At 47.2% G+C, this 19303-nt stretch overlaps 1 protein-coding gene across 2 annotated transcripts; it reads left to right on the top strand.

Annotated features, from left to right (window-relative positions):
* The first annotated feature begins 498 nt into the window (after positions 1-498).
* LOC101517379 (L-threonine 3-dehydrogenase, mitochondrial) lies at positions 499-17424 on the top strand. 2 transcript variants are annotated; one of them, XM_058670419.1, is made up of 9 exons: positions 499-653; positions 10067-10264; positions 11635-11677; positions 12507-12577; positions 13708-13857; positions 13956-14128; positions 15135-15225; positions 16169-16438; positions 17013-17424. In XM_058670419.1, exons 2-9 carry the CDS (start codon positions 10081-10083, stop codon positions 17150-17152), a joined length of 1122 nt encoding a protein of 373 aa, XP_058526402.1. In that variant the 5' UTR covers positions 499-653; positions 10067-10080; the 3' UTR covers positions 17153-17424. The 2 variants fall into 2 exon arrangements, with proteins under 2 accessions (XP_058526402.1, XP_058526403.1); XM_058670420.1 differs by having other exon boundaries at positions 522-653; positions 10064-10264.
* The last annotated feature ends 1879 nt before the right edge of the window (positions 17425-19303 follow it).

The raw sequence follows: 19303 nt of genomic DNA on the forward strand, positions 1-19303 counted from the left end.
GTTCTTAAAATTTTATCCTACAATGTTTGTTCCAACATCTTTACTAAGATGTTGGACAAGAGGCAGCCCTCTGGAATCCGGGTACTGGGCCGAAAATTTCCTCAGCAGATCTCTTCCCAGCTGTCTTCTATGCGGCCCTCATCTCCTCCCCCCTCCCCACTTCAGGTCAACTGAAGGCTGGGGACACAGAAATTCTGCCCAGGCTCATTCTTGTTGGCTCCAAGGGACCATGCTCTGCTGTGGGGAAGCCTTGCCACAGCGGGCGCCAGCGGCAGTTGTGAGGGTTGTTCCCTGCAGTTGCCACGGAGGAGGGGATGCACACAGCGGAGGTTTCCCAACTGCCCCAAAGTGCAATGTGAGCTCCAGGCCAGTGTCAGGGGGCGCACCCTCCCTGGGGATCCCGCCAGGAACCTCTGGAGGTGGTGTAGAGGTGGGGGGGAGAGGAGTTGCCGTGGCAACCAGCACCCTGCCTTGCTCCGTAGGGTCTGCCGAGCCAGGGGATTGGTGAGTGGAGGGGCGGGCTTAGGCGGCAAGAGCATAAAGGCGTGGCACCAGCCGTGCTTCTTTCGTTCGCCGGCTGTGCTGGGCCGCTGCACGTGCTCTACCGGACTCCAGCGACGCATTCGCAGCATCTCACCACACTGTGGCTGAAGGTCAGTGTGGGAGATTGGGGACGTTTCTCCCCAGGGCGAGTGTCAAGGGAGCAGAGAACTGCCTGTGCGCCGGGTCTCGGCGAGTCCGTGGGACCCGAGACTGGCTGGAGTCGGTATGTTTAGGTGCCGCACCGCGGATTCTGCGCTCCCGGGCGTGAGTGCGGGGCTCTGGCAGTTGTCAAGGAGCTGGGAGATCGGCTAAAGGATCTGGGCTTGGGAAGAGGGCCCGGAGAACTTGGCGTTCTTTTCCAATTTTGGGAAGACCCCCTCCGGACTACCCTCCGGCAGCAGGGAATGGGGCGGGGCCGGCTGCGCTTACAAAACCAGTTTACCCAGTCTTAGACGAAGCCAACTCGCTGGAAGGCTGAAACTCCATGTCCTTCACACAGGGTCCAGGCTTTGGCACTGAGACCCGTGCGCTGCCGAAGCCCCTGCGTGGGCCCCTCTCCGGGCGGGTGTGGACCGGAGAAGGGGGTGCCAATCTCACAAATGTAGATCTCTCTCTGAGATACCCTGCAATTTCGGGAGATTTTCCCGACTCGCTCTGGCTTAAGGAACAGTCCAGCGGAAAGCCCAGACTTTTTACCGATTCAGAGACTCAAAGCAAACAAAAACACTACCGTGGATGGGAATCGACAGGTCGCAGCGATTCCCCAGGTGCTTCTCCCCGCCTGGCTGCGTTGCTTAGATCTAATATGTGATACTAGTCTTGCCACCTTTCCGGGCATTAGGAAAGTTGGGTTTGGCACAGTGCTGGACCGAGGTCACAGCGAGGCAAGTGGTGTGGCAGGTGGCCTCGAAGCCCTGGCTGATCTGGAGCCTGCTTCCTGGGGAGGGGCGTGGAGGATGTTGCTGAGCTGCGGGGCTGCCGGAAGGTGCTGGGGGTGGGGAGCTGCAGGCTGAAGGTGTGTTCCTGTGTGTGCTTCTCTCTTGGGTATTTGATGATCTGTTTTGTTGGGGCAGAACACTCGGTGCTGGAAGAGAAGGGGCTGGGGAACAGTGGACCTGACTCCATCCCCTTTCCACCCCCCTCGCTTCCCCATCCCTCAACCCGCCGGGAGTTCAGATCTACCTGACCTTGGGCAGGGTGCAAGGGTTCAATAAAAGTTCAGGAAAGCAGGTGCTTCTTCAACTTTGAGGCACCTAATATTTTTCCCCTTGGGTCCTTGGCATAAAGGAGACACGTTTGTTATTCAACGAATCAGAGAATTGAAAGCTGAGACTGTGGCACAAGAACAAACGTGTCTGAGGGAGGTTGTTGCTTCTTCAAGCAGGAGAGGAGGACTGAAGCAGAAGGGCCCAGGCCAGGGGAAGCAAGGGTAGGCATGGCCATCAGGAAGGATGGAGAGGACGTGGGGCCAGGTGGCGGCCCTGACTGTCTTGAAAGTGAGAAGGAGGAAGCCTGCATTTGGAGGGTGTGAAGGCAGAGGCGACGCAGACAATTTGACTGACACTGGAAGGCAAGGTGAAGGGGAGCAGTAGGGTTTGGTGGCTTTGTAAGGGGAGGGAAAGGCACCAAGCCAATGCGAGGTAGAGTAGGGTAGCAGTGCTGGGGTGTGGGGTCATGGTGTGGCCTGGGGCTAACCTGGCTCCGAGGGCAGCATCAGGGATGGGCAATGGGCCTTCTCAGCCACACAGTGTATGCAGACTATTTCCTGAGGCTGGGTGCTTCTTTTAAATTCCATTTTTTAAACCTGTAGCTACAGCCAGGTAGTGTTGGATTTACCAACTTAATAATTGCTTAAGGGCCTGGCGGCGTGGCCTAGCGGCTAAAGTCCTCGCCTTGGACACCCCGGGATCCCATGTGGGCGTCGGTTCTAATCCCGGCAGCTCCACTTCCCATCCAGCTCCCTGCTTGTGGCCTGGGAAAGCAGTTGAGGACGACCCAATGCATTGGGACACTGCACCCACGTGGGAGACCCGGGGGGGGGGGGGGTTCCAGGTTCCCGACTTTGGATCGGTGCGCATCGGCCCGTTGCGGCTCACTTGGGGAGTGAATCATCGGACGGAAGATCTTCCTCTCTGTCTCTCCTCCTCTGTGTATATCTGGCTGTAATAAAATGAATAAATCTTTAAAAAAAATAATTGCTTAAAGTTTAAATTTATTATTTACTTGGAAGGCAGAAAGAGAGATCTGGTCTTGGATTCTTCTCCAAATGCCTACAGCAGCAAAGGCTGGATCAAGCTAAAGCTAGGGACTTGGAGTTCAGTCTGCGTCTCCCAGGTAGAATTCAAGTGCCTGAACCATCACCTGTTCTCTCCCATCATAGACAGTAGCAGGAAACTGGGGTCTCCCACACGGGATGCAGGCATAGGATGGTGCAACCAGCACTGTGCCGACCATCTGCCCCTCTACTTTAAGTAACTTAAAGCATATTCGTGTGCATCAAGTGTGTTCACATTGTTGCTCTCCAAAACTTTCTCATGCTACAGAACTCAAGCTTGGTGCTCTTAAATATAATTTCAACTTTGAGGACCCTGATATTTTTCCCGTTGGGTCCTCTGTTCTCTCCCCAGTCCATGGCAACCAATTTTCTATTTTGTGTTTCAGTGATAGTTAATGACTTGAGGTAGGTAATGAACTTTCCGCATGAGGGAATCTTGTGTCCTCGTGCCCCAGTTATCATTGTGTCTTTGCAGTTTGCCCAGGAGTGTTTGTCAGGATTTCCTTTTCTTCTTTGTTTTCCCCCAAAGATTGATTGATTTGAAAGGCAGAGTGGCAGGCACACACATAGAGAAAAGAGAGATCTTTCATTTGCTGATTCACTCCCCCTACAACAGCCAGAACTTTGAGGCACACACATAGAGAAAAGAGAGATCTACAACAGAACTGAACTTTGCCAGGCTGAAGCCAGAAGCCAGGAACGGCAGTTGGTCTCTCACATGGGTATCTAAAACTCAGGCTTTTGAGGTGTCATCCTCCTCCTCCCGAGTGCATGAGCAAGCAGCAGAACCGGAATGGCTGACATAGAAAGTTCCTGAACTCAACTTTGCTGCAATGCCTACCCACATTTTCTTTGTGTTTAATTAAGCCTGGATGATTTCCATTGTATATGTGGGCCACATTTTTGTTCCTCTTTTCATTGGAGGCAGGGGTACTTACACATCTGTGCTTAGCTAGAAGTATTACTTTAGTTACTGATTCTAGGGCTGGGATTGGTTAGAGCAGGAAGTGGTGTGAAGTCTTTGGGACTATTGAGGAAAGAGTGACGGCACAACCCCATGGGGAAAGACCCGTTTTCTTGGTCATTGGTGTTTCAGACAGCATGTTCTGTTTCAGGACTATTAAAGGAATCATACACCTTCAGAGTAACTACAATTGACTAAAGATTTCCTGAGAAATTAGAGTACTGTTTTTCTGCGAACAAGGGCATTTCTTTTCATTGCATAGACAGACAAACCCCGGCCGATCACTCCTTACAGCCTTTCTCAAAGTGAGCACTGTTGTGCATTGGACACCGCTCTGAGTTGCCTAGGAGAGCTGACCATCTCGTGGGAGAGGCAAAGAGGTCTCCTGGCACCCCATACCAGTGGGTGCGGAAGTCAGCTACCTCTCTGCCCAGCTTCTGGCTTCTCCAGGAAGCTCATTCTTGCAGCAGCTCCAATCAGAAAGTAATGTTATCCTCAGCAAACAGTCACAGCTGCGGCTGCATCTCCATCGCTGCGCTCCCCTGCCCCCACCTGACGGCTGCTGCTGGTGCCAGGTCAGTGTGCCTGCTCTGTGAGGGCAGGAGCGTCAGCTGACTTGTTCCTTTTTCATCCCTTGAACATATGCTTTTGCCTGGGAGAGCACGTCTTTCCCAGAACTCACATTTGATCTTTAAGGAGGAGATACTGAGTGTACTCTTTGATGATGTCTCTATAAATTTAATAACCGTGTGGCAAAGCACACATTCCTTTAGATCTCTTGTTCTCAGAGGGTGAGCTGGGGGCAGCTGAGAATGGCCATAGGATTCAGGAGGTCAGGACTGTCTTGAACAGAGGTTGAAGACATTATTGCCTTTTCCATTTCTACTCACACCAGCATGGGGTGGACTTTTCTAGAGGCTGCACAACTTGCCATGATCTGATCCTCTGATGCTTGTGTGTCCCTGTGTTTCTAGAATCACCCAAGACAGTAGGCTTAAGTTACAAATATGTATACTCTGCAGTTGGAACTCAGTGGGTGCTTACCCAGAAAATGCACAGTAGCTCTATTATCACGTATACCTTCTATTATCTTGAATCTCATTCTCTTTTAATAAGTTACTACTAGGAAATCTGAGTCTCCCATTGACTGTGTGGAAAAAAAAGTAAGTGCACTTTGTGATCTTGATTTGAAAACTTTTCTAACTTGAGCTGTGGTTATGCAATGAGGTGGAGGAATCCACCATGGTGGGAGGGTTTGGGGAGGGGTGGGGAGAATCCAAGTACCTATGAAACTGTGTCACATAATACAATGTAATTAATGAATTAATAATAATAATAATAATAAAAAGAAAACTTTTCTAAATTTTTAAATGTTATAAAATGAGTTTTGAACTTAGTATTTTCTAAAAGGACATAAGTTTATATATTCTGGGATAGATCACCAGCTTAAAAAGGGACTGTTAGAAGATTTGATTTTTTCAATCTGAGATCTGTACCATCTGTGCCATCAAATGCTAAGAAGAGTGGATCAGTTGTCCCTGATTCACAGGAAGGAGGAAAATACTCCAGAGAAGTTGGCAAAAGTCCACAAGAGGGCCTGGCGCAATAGCCTAGTGACTAAAGTCCTTGCCTTGCATGCACCAGGATCTCATATGGGTGCCAGTTCGTGTCCCAGCTGCTCTATCTACTTCATATCCAGCTCCCTACTTGTGGCCTGAGAAAGCAGTCAAGGACAGCCCAAAACCTTGGGACCCTGCACCCACGTGGGAGACCCAGAGGAGGTTCCAGGCTCCTGGCTTCGGATCAGCTCAGGTCTGGCTGTTGCTGCAACTTGGGGGGAGTGAATCAAGGTATGGAAGATATTTCTGTCTCTCTTCTCTGTAATCTGCCTTTCCAAAAAAATAAATCTTTAAAAAAATAAAGTCCACGAAAACTGGAATTGTTTCTCAGGTGTTACTGAGTTGCTGTTTGCATCTTATACTATAAAACCCTGTTGAATAGTACAGTGACACCAGAAGCAACATTTTGAGACCAACCATTCTAAGCCCTGTAAAGCAGTTAGCTTTAGCTTTGGATAAGAGGAGCTTTTTAAAAGCCAAAAAATGATTTGCTTGAAGCACCAAGCAGGTTGAGTTATCAAGTTGCAATGGCTGGCACAACCTGAAAGCAAGCCTTGTGCAGGTGGAAGAGTGAAGGGAGGGATCATGGTACTGCTTCTCAGGGAGGCGGTGATGTGTCAGCTTAGCACGCAGCTGCAGACCTGAATGAGGACTGAGTGCCTTGCCGGTAGAAGTGTATTTGGCTCTTCATGTGGAAGAATTTCCAGCTAAGCTGGTATTCTGATATCAGCACCAGAATATACTTTGGCAGAATATACTTTGAGTGAATGCTTGGCAGCATTACCAAGTAGTGCCAACATGGTGAAAGTGTTGAATGACTTTGTCAGTTTCATGGTTTATTCTGGAACAACTGCAATGATGCTACAACGGGAATACTGAGTAAAATCGGTGTTTTTAGGGGGCCAGGCAAGGGCACTAGACTATGCTAGGAGTACTTACATTTTTCACCTCTATAATCTTTTAATCAAAAATAAATGGCCAGCTTAACAAAGTCATAACCAACAATTTTTATTAACTCTTCACTTCTGAATCCACATCTTTTTACTGTTTTGTGTGATGAATGAACTCCCATACAGTATTCTTGTTGCACATCCAAGTGTGTCTTGAAGTAAAGCATTTGATCAAATTCTGAGCTAACTTACCCACTTGTCTCCAGGAACACTCCCTTGCTTGAAAGGGTGACTGAAAAATGATAGTTAGTCCCCCAGGCATAACTGGCAGACACATTCTAGAAAGTGAGCAGGGAGAGGCTGTCACCTCAATCAAATGAGCCCTGTCACTTCCCTGCACTTGGAGGCGAATTGGTGAGGTCAGTGTTGATATTAACCAGTGTGACTTTTTGTTATAGAGTGACATATGTTAACATATGGAAGATGTATAAAACTCATCAGTGCTTTCCCAAAAAAAGTGTGCGACATTGTTGAATGATGGAGGAGCAGTGGCTTTTTTTTTAGAATTATTTATTTTTTACTGCAAAGTCAGACATACAGAGAGAAGGAGAGACAGAGAGGAAGATCTTCCATCCCATGATTCACTCCCCAAGTGACCGCAACGGGCCGGTGCTGCGCCAATCCGAAGCCAGGAGCCAGAAACTTCTTCCTGGTCTCCCACACAGGTGCAGGGTCCCAAGGCTTTGGGCCATTCTCAACTGCTTTCCCAGGCCACAAGCAGGGAGCTGGATGGGAAGTGGAGCTGCTGGGATTAGAACCGGCGCCCATATGGGATCCTGGAGTGCACAAGGTGAGGACTTTAGCCGCTGGGATATTGCGCCAGGCCCGTGCAGTGGGTTTTTAATGTAGCAAGGTGTAGTTGCTTCCCTTCATATGACACAGTGCAATTAACCTTTAACAAAAACTCCCACATGTTGAGTTTTGGAGTGTTATCAGGGATGGATATCAAGAATTATCTGAAAAGGCTGGTAAAATACCATCCCATCTCCCAATAACTTCATTGTGTATATTTTTCTACATCTACTTCAACCAAAACAACAAACAGATTGAGAGCAAAAGCAGATATGTAAAGCCATCTGTTTTCTAAGATAAACATCAAAGAAATCCAAAATGTAAAATGGGGGCATTTTCCTTATTTTTGTTTTCCTTTGGAAAATCTTATTATAAAATTGTTTGTTCATGGTGCAGTGCCGCAATGGGTCATTCCTGCATACTATGATGCCAGCAGGCCTTATGACTCTGGTTTGTGTCCTGGCTACTCCACTTATGATTCAGTTCTCTGCTTGTGCCTGGGCAAACAGTGGAAGGTGGCCCAAGTTTTTGGAACCCTGTGCCGGTGAGGGAGACCTGAAAGAAACTTCTGGCAACCAGCTTTGGACCAGCTCAGCTCTGGCTGTTGTGGCCATTTGAAATGGAAGTGAACCAGTAGATGGAAGATCTTCTAGCTCTCCTCTCTGTGAAACCTGCCTTTCAAAAAATAAATCTTAAAAGTTTGTTCATTTCTTTAGGCTTAAATAAAGAATATCTTTAAAAGTTTTAATACACATTATTTATCAGGCCATTCTGTTACAGAGGTGGTGGAGTCACTTCCTGCTGGAGTTCCAAGGGTGCTGGTTGCCACAGAACATCGTGGTGCCTGAGAACTTGCCAGCCTATACACACAGTGCACCAGATGTTAGCTGTTATAGCAAATTATAGAGTCCATCTGACTTTGAATAGTTCAACTTTTTGAACTAAGACACACTCCATTCTATTGCAAATTTCATGAGTGCTTCTTCATGCTTTTCCTTGTGGGAGAAGAAGAGTTTTGTGTCTTTAGGGTTTGTGCTTTTTCTGATTCTAGTCTCCTCAGGCTTAAATATACACACAAAGGGACATGCACTTTCAACTCTGGCTATTATTTTGCTTTTGGGAATTGTCTTTGACAATTTGGGAATTTGTCTAGACTTTTAGGCTCTCTCTCTGAACTTTTGAACTTGTGAAATAAGTAACTCCAAGAAGCAAAGTTCTCACCTGGTCTCAGTGAAATAAGTAACTCTAGAAAGCAAAGTTCTTACCTGGTCTCAGATGCCAACAGTGGCCCCTGGGTTGATGTCCCTAACATGGCTCATGATGGACACCTCCCTCCCAGCCCTCCCCCTGTGCACTGAGGCCTGAGATGCCTTTGCAGAGGAAGCTCCTCTGTGTACCCTGAGGCGCGGGAGCCAGGATAAAGGGCCTTGCATTCTTGGCTGATGCAGAGAGAACCTTCCAGGGCTCCACCTGTCTTATCTCAGCATATCACAGCACAAAACCTTCCTGATTCATTAAGGGTGTGAAAGTGTTTGTTTTCAAAAGACAGTATTCTCCTTTTGTATGCTATAAGTTGGCCTTGGCAATTACTAGGTCAGCTTCTGCTTTCATTGATTTTAACTGCCTTAAGTCCACTCTAGGTATCTGAGATGAGTCCACGTTCAAGATTTACTGGAAATTGCTTTATCTGTAAATGGTGTAAATTTCCTGTCTTTGCAGTGCAAACTATAAGCTGGTGGCAATATGAACTCTGTTAACTGTGCTAAGGGTAGGATGCAGAGAGAAGGCTCACCTGCCCTGTGTGTGAGGTCGGTGTGCCACCTGCCACAGACCTGGCTCTCAGGAGACGGGGAGTTTGCTGTCAGAACCAGCACAGCCATCTGGGCGGCTCTGCTTTACCTATGTGCTTGCCTGGTTGCTGGGGATAGTGGGGGGAAGTGGAGGTCTCTAGCCAGATGTGTTTGAGCCTTAGCCCTGAAGGCAGGACTCAGGTCGCAACATGAGAAGGGTTTTTCTAAAAGATCTGTTCTAAAAAGAAAGCAGGAAGACAAAAAATATTCAGTTTACTAAATACTGCTTTGGGCCTGTGCTTTGTACCCGTCTGCTTTTCTGGTCCTGTTCATTCCAGAGATAGTGTGAGTGTTAGCGCAGGGTTCTCAAGGACCCTGTAACTCAGTCTGGGTAACCGGTTTGTGTCCTCGGTGCATGGATAAACTCACGACAGTAGTAGCCGAGGTTTAAACCCTCCACTACGCCTCCACTGACTGCTGTTCCAACTCTCAGTATACTGAACTCCTGTGCTGTTTCACATCTCACTTAGTTCCAGCATCCTGCAGGGTCATTTTTTAAAAAGATTATTATTATTATTATTTTATTGGAAAGTCAGATATACAGAGAGGAGGAGGGAGAGAAGAAGATCTTCTGTCCACTGATTCACTCCCCAGGTGACCGCAATGGCTGCAGCTGCACTAATCTGATGCCCGGAGATTCTTCTGGGTCTCCCACACAGGTGCAGGGTCCCAAGGCTTTGGGCCATTTCAACTGCTTTCCCAGGCCACAAGCAGGGAGCTGGATGGGAAGTGGAGCTGCCGGGATTAGAACCAACGCCCATATGAGATCCCAGCGCATTCACGGCAAGGATTTTAGCTGCTAGGCTACCATGCTGGGCCCCTGCAGGGTCATTTTTACATCATCCCTTTGACCAGGTCCCTCGATCACAATAGGCACGTGATGGTCTCCTAGCAGCAGGCTCAGCAGGCTCTGCACTTGACCTAAGCCAAAAGGCCGAGAAGCGATGCTCAACGCTCTCAGTAACTCACTTTTGGAATCCTAAGACAGCCATGTTGCTGTCCATCTCAGTGAGGTTCAGCAACTGGAGCCATAAAGGGTTATGAAGTTAACTCTGCTGCTTTTCTCCCAGCAGGGCCTGGGAGACAAATGCCAGTCATCAGGATGCTGCGACAGGTGGTGGGTCAGACAGTGCAGAGCACACGCTGTGGCTGCTGGCCTTTGACTGGGCCCGTCCGGTTCCTGGCCATTTCCCCTCGGCAGATCCCAGTTGACGCCAACTTCCACTCGGTGTCTTTCTCTGAAACGGACCACCCACGAGTCTTAATTACAGGTTAGTCTCTCAATCCTCCTCTTGTTTGTGTGTTTGTGGCTTGATTCTTGTCTGTGTTGCTTCTGAGCAACTGGATATGCTGGGAATGTTTGTTATTCCAGCCATAACCTCCCTCATACTGCTCATCCCTGTAGCAGGTGGAACATAAAACAGATTTTCTCTAACCTGTTGAAAATCTCTGATCCTTTCTGCATCACCATCACCAGCCCTTGGTTTCCCTGATTTGTGTTGTTGTCATTGTGGACTTGTTCCCTCCTTTGTGAGGACTGGCATAGGAAACAAAGGTTAACAGATGGGACGGGTGCATGGACCAGAGCATTGATTCTGGAATCACATACCTCTTTCCTTCACCTGGTCCCTCAGCCAAACCCCATATGGTGCATCCCAAACTGTTAACTGCACTCTTGTGTGTTGGGAATTTGAGATGAGAAGTTGTTAGCACCTTGCTGAGCTTATCATCATCCATCATCCTTGGACAAATCCTTCTCACCACAGGGCTCCCCAGTACCTGATTCTGTGCCCTCTTCACTTTACCCTGTGTGCCATCACGTGTGCGGCACTAGCAGTGAGCCCAAGCCCACTGTGGTGTGATTGTTCCCTCAGATTCGCATCACTGTCCTCCTCCATCCCCTCGCAGTCTGTATGTGTGCTAAGTTTGGGATTTTGGAGACTTCTGCTAGAGGTTGATATTGAACCATTGATGTTGGGTTTTGAGGTGTTTGGAGCACTGGTGGTAGACGAGAGTCAGAGTCCATCAGAATAATGGAAGCCATGTGTGAATTCCTGCCTGGTTCTCTCATGTGCTAGCTTCCCCTCATCCCCTAAGCTGCTCCAAGCTGGAGATAACTTCATCTCTGGAGCCAGTTTGGCCTGTGTTGAACTGTGTCCTGGTTTGGAGTGTTGCTGAGAAGTGAAAGAAGCAGCAATTATTCAGCTCCATCTATGACTTCCAGTTAGCTGATATTAAAAATAGTCTTATTCGGGCCCGGCGGTATGGCCTAGCACCTAAAGTCCTCGCCTTGAAAGCCCCGGGATCCCATATGGGCGCCGGTTCTAAACCCGGCAGCTCCACTTCCCATCCAGCTCCCTGCTTGTGGCCTGGGAAAGCAGTCGAGGACGGCCCAATGCATTGGGACACTGCACCCGCGTGGGAGACCCGGGGGGGGGGGGGTTCCAGGTTCCCGGCTTCAGATCGGCGCGCACCGGCCCGTTGCGGCTCACTTGGGGAGTGAAACATCGGATGGAAGATCTTCCTGTCTCTCCTCCTCTGTGTATAATAATAATAAAAAAATAGTCTTATTCAAGTTATTCATTCTGGGAATAATTGAACTTGTTACATGTGGGTTAAACTTCCACTGTTTTTCTTCTAGGAGGTCTTGGCCAGCTAGGAGTGGGGCTTGCTAAACTTTTGAGGTAAGAGCCCTAAAACCAGAAATGTAAAATCTTATTTATGAGTTTGTCAAGCTTGTCTTTGGTACCATTTAGTCATCTGTTCTCTCTTTGGCCCTTAACTAACTTCTCTAAAGATACCTAAACCATTGCTTCAATTGAGCTGTTTCCCTCTGAACACCACACACTGGCTGCAGGCTCTGCTCCGCAGTGATCTTTTGCTCTCTTTTCTGACTTGGGAAAAGTGAGACACAACTCCAAATGAATCACTTGGTTCTTCATTGTTTTGGGGGGAGAAGGAAGTAGGTATAGGACAGTGTGAGATTTGGAGAGCACTAAAAACTCATGGTGCACTAGAGGAAACTGGTGGCAAGCCTAAAGTGATCATGGGCTCAAAGACTGGGTGGGCTTTTGGGTCAGTTGCCAGATGGGGTACCTGCACCCTGTAGAGGAATTTCTATTTTTTAGTACCAGCTCCATTTCCGATTCCAGGTTCCTGCTAATATGAACTCTGGGAGATTGTGGGTAATAGCTAGGGTCCCTGCCACCCTTGAGGGTGACTTGAGTTCTAGGTTCCTGGCTGATGTACACACTTGGAAAGTAAACCAGTGAATAAAGCTCGCTCGCTCTCGCTCTCGCTCTCTCTCTCTCTCTCTCTCTCTCTTTCTCTCTCTGCCATTTGAAAAGGAAGAAAGAGGAGACAGGGTGATGGGCAGTGAAAGAGAAGCCTGGACATGAGAGAAGCAGGAGCTAAAGATGTCTGTCAAGGATGAAAAGAGATTTAAGACAGGGTTTTGTCGAACCTGTGGTATCCTAGACATTGCCAACTGGGTATTTTGCTTTTACCCCCCAGGAAACGATTTGGGAAGGACAACGTGATTCTATCTGACATAAGGAAACCCCCTGATCATGTCTTCCATAGTGGTAAGAGACTGGGGGGCCTAGTTCTTACTTTGAATCTTAAATACAGTTAATAAGGGAACTCACAGAATGTAGTAGCTTATAACTATCAGTGAAGCACAGAAAGAAATCAAGGCAGTTATAACCCTTAAACATATTTTAACTTGTTAAATGTTTTTTTTTTCCTAACCTACACTGCATCTTAAAAATATTTTACATGTTTTTCATGTTGCTGCTTGTTCAGTGGTTAGAAGCACAGAGGAGCTTGACAGCAAGGAGTGGCCTCCTCCCCAACCCCCACAGTGGACACAGGAGGAAAAAAAAGCTGGAACATTTTTCTCACCCACCTTCCTTTATACCTCCGCCTTCCCCTCCCTAATCAGAGGCCCACATGGGTATGCATCCCTCTCAATTACGTAAACAATATTAAAAAAAGATTTTAAAAACACCGGAAATTCTTTTAAGCTTGAAGTGAAGTTTGGCGATGATACCTTTTAATATTTGGATTAATATCTTTGGAAGAAAAGCTTTGATCCTTTTTGAGAGGTTAGTTACCATCCTAGGTCAGTTCCCAGCCTTTGTGGCTCACTGTCAAGGGAGCGGCAACATGCTGTAGGGAAAATTGGTGCTGACCACAGATGGCCCCCCCCCATCTAGTGAAAGAATGAGCTCATGATATGTGATTCCTCCCTAGAGAAATTTTCTTCTAAATAAATGCATTTCCCTATTTCTTTTTAAGATATGCCATCTTCAGGCCGAGTGAGATGACTCTATATCTGTAGGGTTAATGTTAACAGCACCATCTTCAGAGGCAGAAACCTGTGAAACCAGTGCTTCCACTTCCATCCTGATCCAGGCAGTGGCTCAACCGGTCTGTGCCTCGGTGTCCTCATCCGGAACCTGTATCCATGGCTGTGTGGCCATGAAATAGGTGCAGAGCCTATGGGACAGTTGCAGGCTCGTGGAGGCGTTAGTACTCACGGGGCATTGCTGTCTGTTGGCCCTTCCAGTAGAAAAATGCTGCCTGGGGTCCAGATGGAACAATTGATATCAGGGAACCCCACAAGTCAGTTGGGAACGGGGAGAAGTGTTCATTTAGCTATTCAGTCCCCAAACTTCTTCACTTCTGTGGTTCCACTCTGTCCCCCTCACAGGCCCATGTATTTACTCTGATATTTTGGATTACAAGAACCTTCGCGAGATTGTGGTCAACAACCGCATCACTTGGCTCTTCCATTATAGCGCCTTGCTCAGCGCTGTAGGGGAAGCAAATGTGTCCTTGGCAAAAGACGTGAATATCACCGGTGAGTGTCTGGTTCCAGCCCAAGGCGATCTGTTCTCCAGTTTTTCCAGTTCTTTGACAAGATTTTTTTTTAACAGATTATGATCATGTCTGTTACAGGATTGCACAACATTCTGGATGTTGCGGCAGAACACAAGCTGAGACTGTTCATTCCTAGCACGATCGGGGCTTTCGGCCCCACCTCTCCCCGGAACCCGACCCCTGACCTCTGTATTCAGAGACCCAGGACCATCTATGGGGTGTCCAAGGTCCATGCTGAGCTCATGGGCGAGGTGAGCACCACAAGGTTGCTGCATGTACCCTGGGCACGAAGACTCTGTTTCTCTTCCATTTTTGTGCCTCAAGCGCTGATGGATCCCTTTCCAGAGATACTTTGCAGAGTTCACTGTGTTTGCTATTGGCCAGGCACCTGTGGCTCCTGAAGAACTTGGTGACAGGGGGCACTTTTCACAGCCATTCTCAGCTGCCTCTGCTCTCTCAATAGCTCCCTTGCTTTGTTGGCAACCTGCCTTCTGCCATACCATTTTTTACAAAAAGATTTATTTCTTTATTTGAAAGAGTATGAGAGAGAGCTTTCATTTGCTGGTTCATTCCCCAAATGACCGTAACAGCTGGGGCTGGGACAGACTGAAGAAAGGAGCCAGGGGCTTCTCTCTGTCTCCCACGTGGGTACAGAAACCCAAACACTTGGGCCACCCTCTGCTTTCCCAGGCAGGGAGCTGGATTAGAAGTAGAGCAGCCGGGGCTTGAACCATATGAATTGTTGGCATCTTAGCTTTTATTACTATGCCACCATGCTGGCCCCTGTATTTTTTGTTTGTTTTTTAAAGGCTCTGGTATTGGTAGTTATGGAAAACCATGAATGCCTTTTGTGGTTTTATGTTTTTAATACTCTTTGTATTGCTGTAGTAATTTGTCATTGGTGTCTCATTCTTCATGTCGCCCTTTCACCTGCTGCCTCCACCCTTCGCATTCCAAGCCTGCATCCCAGCAACGCACTCATCCAGAACTGTTGCGGGCGGTCAGCAGTAACTGCCTTCTCCCAAGTTTGGAAACTCCTATTATAGACCAAGACTGTGCAGTGCTGCTGTGTCATAAACATGGTGGCTGTCTAAAGATCAAACTCGTTAGAAAGTTGTTTATTAAAGGGAATGACTCTAAAAGCTTCTAAACTCTCCTCTTTTGTTGTTATATAAATTCATGCTTCAGAAAATGATTTTTTTGTCATATTGCTCTAATTGAAAAAGAATCTTTCTCGAGTATGTTTTCTCTTCACAGTACTATTATTACCGGTACGGGTTAGATTTTCGGTGCCTGAGATACCCTGGAATCATTTCGGCAGATTCCCAACCTGGAGGGGGCACAACTGGTAAGTGTAGCTTTTCTGATTCTTTTGTGCATTCTTACTGCTAACAAGAGTTTCTGCCAGGAGTGAGCCTGCCAGTGGAGTTCTGCATGCCCTCCACATGTGTGTCTGAGAAACACTTTGAACCCTGTTGACTTACATGATCAAGGGCAGCACCCAACAGCCCTTTGTCAGTGCTGGAATAAGACACAAGGTTGCCCAGCAAATCCATTACTCCTGGGGCAGAAGGGCCTCTCGCCTCCCCCAAGCAGCAGCAGTCTCTTCCTTAGAATATCCTTTAAGTATCCTTTAGATTTTAGTTGGAAAGGAAGGGAGAGAAAGAGGCAGATCTCTCATCTCCTGGCTTATCACCCATGATGGCCAAGACAGGGCTGGGCCAAACCAGGGACGCAGGATCTCAGTCTGGGTCTCCCTGTGAATGGCAGAGACCAAAGTGCTTGGTGCATGGCCTGTTTCCTGCCAGGGCCTGCATTCACTGGGAGCTAGAACCAGGAGCAGGGCTGGGAGGTGTAGGGTCTCACCCAGTGACTTAACCACCAGGTCTAACGTCCACCCCAAGGCTTTGCTTCTTAACAGGAGGAAGAGGTGGCTTAAGGAGCACTCCACAAGTGCTCATTACATATTTAAATGGAACCCATCTTATGATTTTGGGCTTCAACATGCATTACATTCAGTAAGTCCCACATTAAGGATTTTTCTCCTCTCAGCGATCCTGAGACACACAAAATAAATCTGAAAAAATAAATTAATATTTCAAAATGATGCTCAGTGAACACTATGTAATGCAGTATTACTACAAACACCACAGTCACTTTTGCTTAAGAAACTTCCATTTATAGGAGTCTAAAGAGGTTTTGAGTTGAACACACATGGGAACCATTGATTCAACCTGAAAGGCTCGCTCACTGCTCTAGGAAAGCCCACAGACACCGGGGTTCTTTTCCAGACTATGCTGTGCAGATTTTCCATGATGCCACCAAGAACGGCAAGTTCGAGTGCAACCTGAAAGCCAGCACACGGCTGCCCATGATGTATATTGATGACTGCCTGCGGGCCACCCTGGAGGTCATGGAGGCGCCCGCAGAGTCGCTCTCCATGAGGACCTACAACGTCAACGCCATGAGTTTCACCCCAGAGGAGCTGGCCCAGGAGCTCCTCAAGCATGTGCCAGAATTCCAGATCACCTACAACGTGGATCCAGTTCGCCAGGCCATAGGTCAGTGCACATCCCGGCCAGCATTTTCAAAGCCAAAATGCAGCTTTTGCCAGCACTGTGAGGTCGGGAGGGCACATGCCTTGGAAGGGATGACGAGAGCACAGCTTGCTTCCAAGGGTCCTGGGAGAAGCCAGTGTTGCATCAGAACCAGCAGGTGCTTTGATTTGGGGAACGGATGCCTAACGTGGGTGTTTTCCATTCCAGACAAACCGCCTGCCAGCATCTCACTGCTCGGATAGTTTACCCAGAAGGCCAGGAGCAGTGGAAACAAGTTGAGAGAGTATGAGGATATCCAGAGGTTTTCAGATATCATACTGGTGCCACTGGTGGCCCAGAGCCTGGTTTTGAGTGTAACATTCTGTCTGGTATTTTAATATGTAAAATGCACAGTGCTTGAAGGTAGAGGTGCAGAATAAACTTTGTGGAGCAGGTGACTGTGCGCACCTAGCTGTTCTGCCAGGCTTAGACAAAATGTCTTATTTTGTATATGATAGACCTTCTAGAAAATGCTGTAGACCTTTTTGGCCAATTGGAGCTCAGCTAACTTGAGTTACTCTTGCATTTCTTGTCCTAGCGGATAGTTGGCCAATGAACTTCGATGATAGCAATGCACGGAAGGACTGGGGCTGGAAGCACGATTTTGACCTGCCGGAGCTGGTGACTACGATGTTAAACTTCCATGGGGCTGACAGCAGACTTGCCCGCGCCAGCTGACGGGGAACCAGTGGGAGGAGCTGCTGGGCATCCCGGATCCCAAGGAACCCGTGTTATCTGCACTTGAAGGACTAATTGCACTCAGTCTGGCAGCTCATATTGAACTGCCACATGGAGTTAGCTTGAAACATTTTCAAATTGTTACAGCTTTGTGGTTAGGACTTCTTAGTCATTGCTCTTTGCCTAAAATTGTCCAAATACATAGAATGAAGAATGGAGTGGTGACAGCTTCCATTTCATTCATGAATATGAAGTAAATATATTTAAGAACATGGAAGTGTGTGTGATTTCTATTTAATTAAGTGCAATTTAAATATCATTCCTAAGACTCTGTTATTCTGTTGATTAGAGACCAAAGATTACTTTGTAAAAACCTTAAAAAAAATACTCTAAAAATGCACCTTACTGGGCCTGGTGTGATAGCGTAGCAGTTAAAGTCCTTGCCTTGAACATACAGGGATCCCATATGGGCATTGGTTCTGATCCTGGCAGCCTCCTTCCCACCCAGCTCCCTGCTTGTGGCCTGGGAAAGCAGTTGAGGATGGCCCAAAGCCTTGGGACCCTGCATCTGCGTGGGAGACCCAGAAGCTCCAGGCTCCTGGCTTCGGATTGGCTCAGCTCTGGCTATTGCAGTCATTTTGGGAGTGAACCATCGGACCAAAGACCTTCCTCTCTGTCTCTCCTCCTCTCTGTATATCTCACTTGCCCCCCCCCCCAAAAAAAGTCAAAAAATGCACCTTACTGTTGGATCAAAACATCAAAAGTGGTGATGTTCGGGGCCCATGTCATGGCATAAGACTAAACCTCTTCTTGTAGCACCAGCATCCTATATGCACACTGGTTTGAGGTTCAGCTGCTGCTGCACTTCTGATCCAGTTTCCTGCTTATGGCCTGGGAAAGCTGCAGAGGATGGCCCAAGTTCTTGGGACCCTGTATCAATGTGGGAAACCTGGAAAAAGCTCCTGGTTTCTGGAGTCAGATTGGCTCAGCTCCAGCCACTGTGGCCATTTGAGAAGTGCACCAGTGAATAGAAAATCTTTTTGTCTCACCTCTCTATGTAAAATCTGCCTTTCAATTATGAATCTTTTTACTTTTTAAAAAATTTTAATTAATTTACTTATTAATTACATTGTATTATGTGGCACAGTTTTATAGGTACTGGGATTCCCCCCACCCCTCCCCTAACCCTCCCCCCACGGTGGATGCCTCCACCTTGTTGCATAACCACAGTTCAAGTTCAGTTGAGATTCTTTCATTGCAAGCATATACCAAGCATAGAGTCCAGCATCTTATTGTCCAGATACATTCAACGGCTTGTTGGGGAGACCTTCTCTGGTCTGAAGGTAGAGCCAGCAGAGTATCATCCCGATCAATTAAAAGCTCCAACATAACATCAACAGTTTAGGTGCAGAACATTTTTTGGAGGGTGTGCAGAGAAATCCCCAATACCCCAGTGAGGAGTAACTAATCTTTGTGCCCCACCTAGTGAGGTATGAGTAAATCCATGCTGGCCATTTTCTGTCTGATTCAAAGTGCACCAGTGAATAGAAAATCTTTTTGTCTCTCCTCTCTATGTAAAATCTACCTTTCAATTACAAATCTTAAAAAAACAATTTGGCCTACTTGGAGGACCTACAAATAACAGAATTAATGAGTCTATTAATAGTTCTTGACCCATTTAGTGTGGTGAAGCTTACATTTGCAATCTTAGATTTTATTTTCTAAAGCCAAACAGCTAGTAATGAATTATTTTGTCTTTACAGCTTTGAGATGTAGTTTACCAATCATAAAATTCAACCATTTAAAGTCTTTCATACATGAAGGAAACCTCACAGAAGCCCTCCCTACCCCAGGCAACTACCAGTCAACTTTCTGTCTCAATACTTGTCTCCTAAATGCAATGTCTTTTGTGAGTAGCTTCTGTAAGCAGTCTTCTACAGTATGTGTTGGGTAATCCCAGGGATCACTGCTGTTGGCCTTTCTCCTTGACTCCTGCCAGCACCCGATGGATGCTAGCACTGCATACAGCTGTTTGAGGCTAGTGTTTCCATAAAAGTCATTTTCAGGTTACTGGCTATATTTAGGATTCTACAGAAGACTTTTGTATCTCAAATACAATGTTAGTATAAAGAATACTTTGGTGACAAATAT

The sequence above is a fragment of the Ochotona princeps genome, chromosome 11 (genome assembly GCF_030435755.1).
Source record: "Ochotona princeps isolate mOchPri1 chromosome 11, mOchPri1.hap1, whole genome shotgun sequence".
Lineage (NCBI taxonomy): Eukaryota > Metazoa > Chordata > Mammalia > Lagomorpha > Ochotonidae > Ochotona > Ochotona princeps.

Bases quoted from the DNA above. Each gene is read 5' to 3' on its own strand.
- LOC101517379 (XM_058670419.1), top strand. From the start codon at position 10,081: ATGCCAGTCATCAGGATGCTGCGACAGGTGGTGGGTCAGACAGTGCAG. The intron at 12,578-13,707 runs GTAAGAGACTGG...TCCCCCTCACAG, and splicing joins TGATCATGTCTTCCATAGTG to GCCCATGTATTTACTCTGAT. The intron at 13,858-13,955 runs GTGAGTGTCTGG...TGTCTGTTACAG, and splicing joins AAAAGACGTGAATATCACCG to GATTGCACAACATTCTGGAT.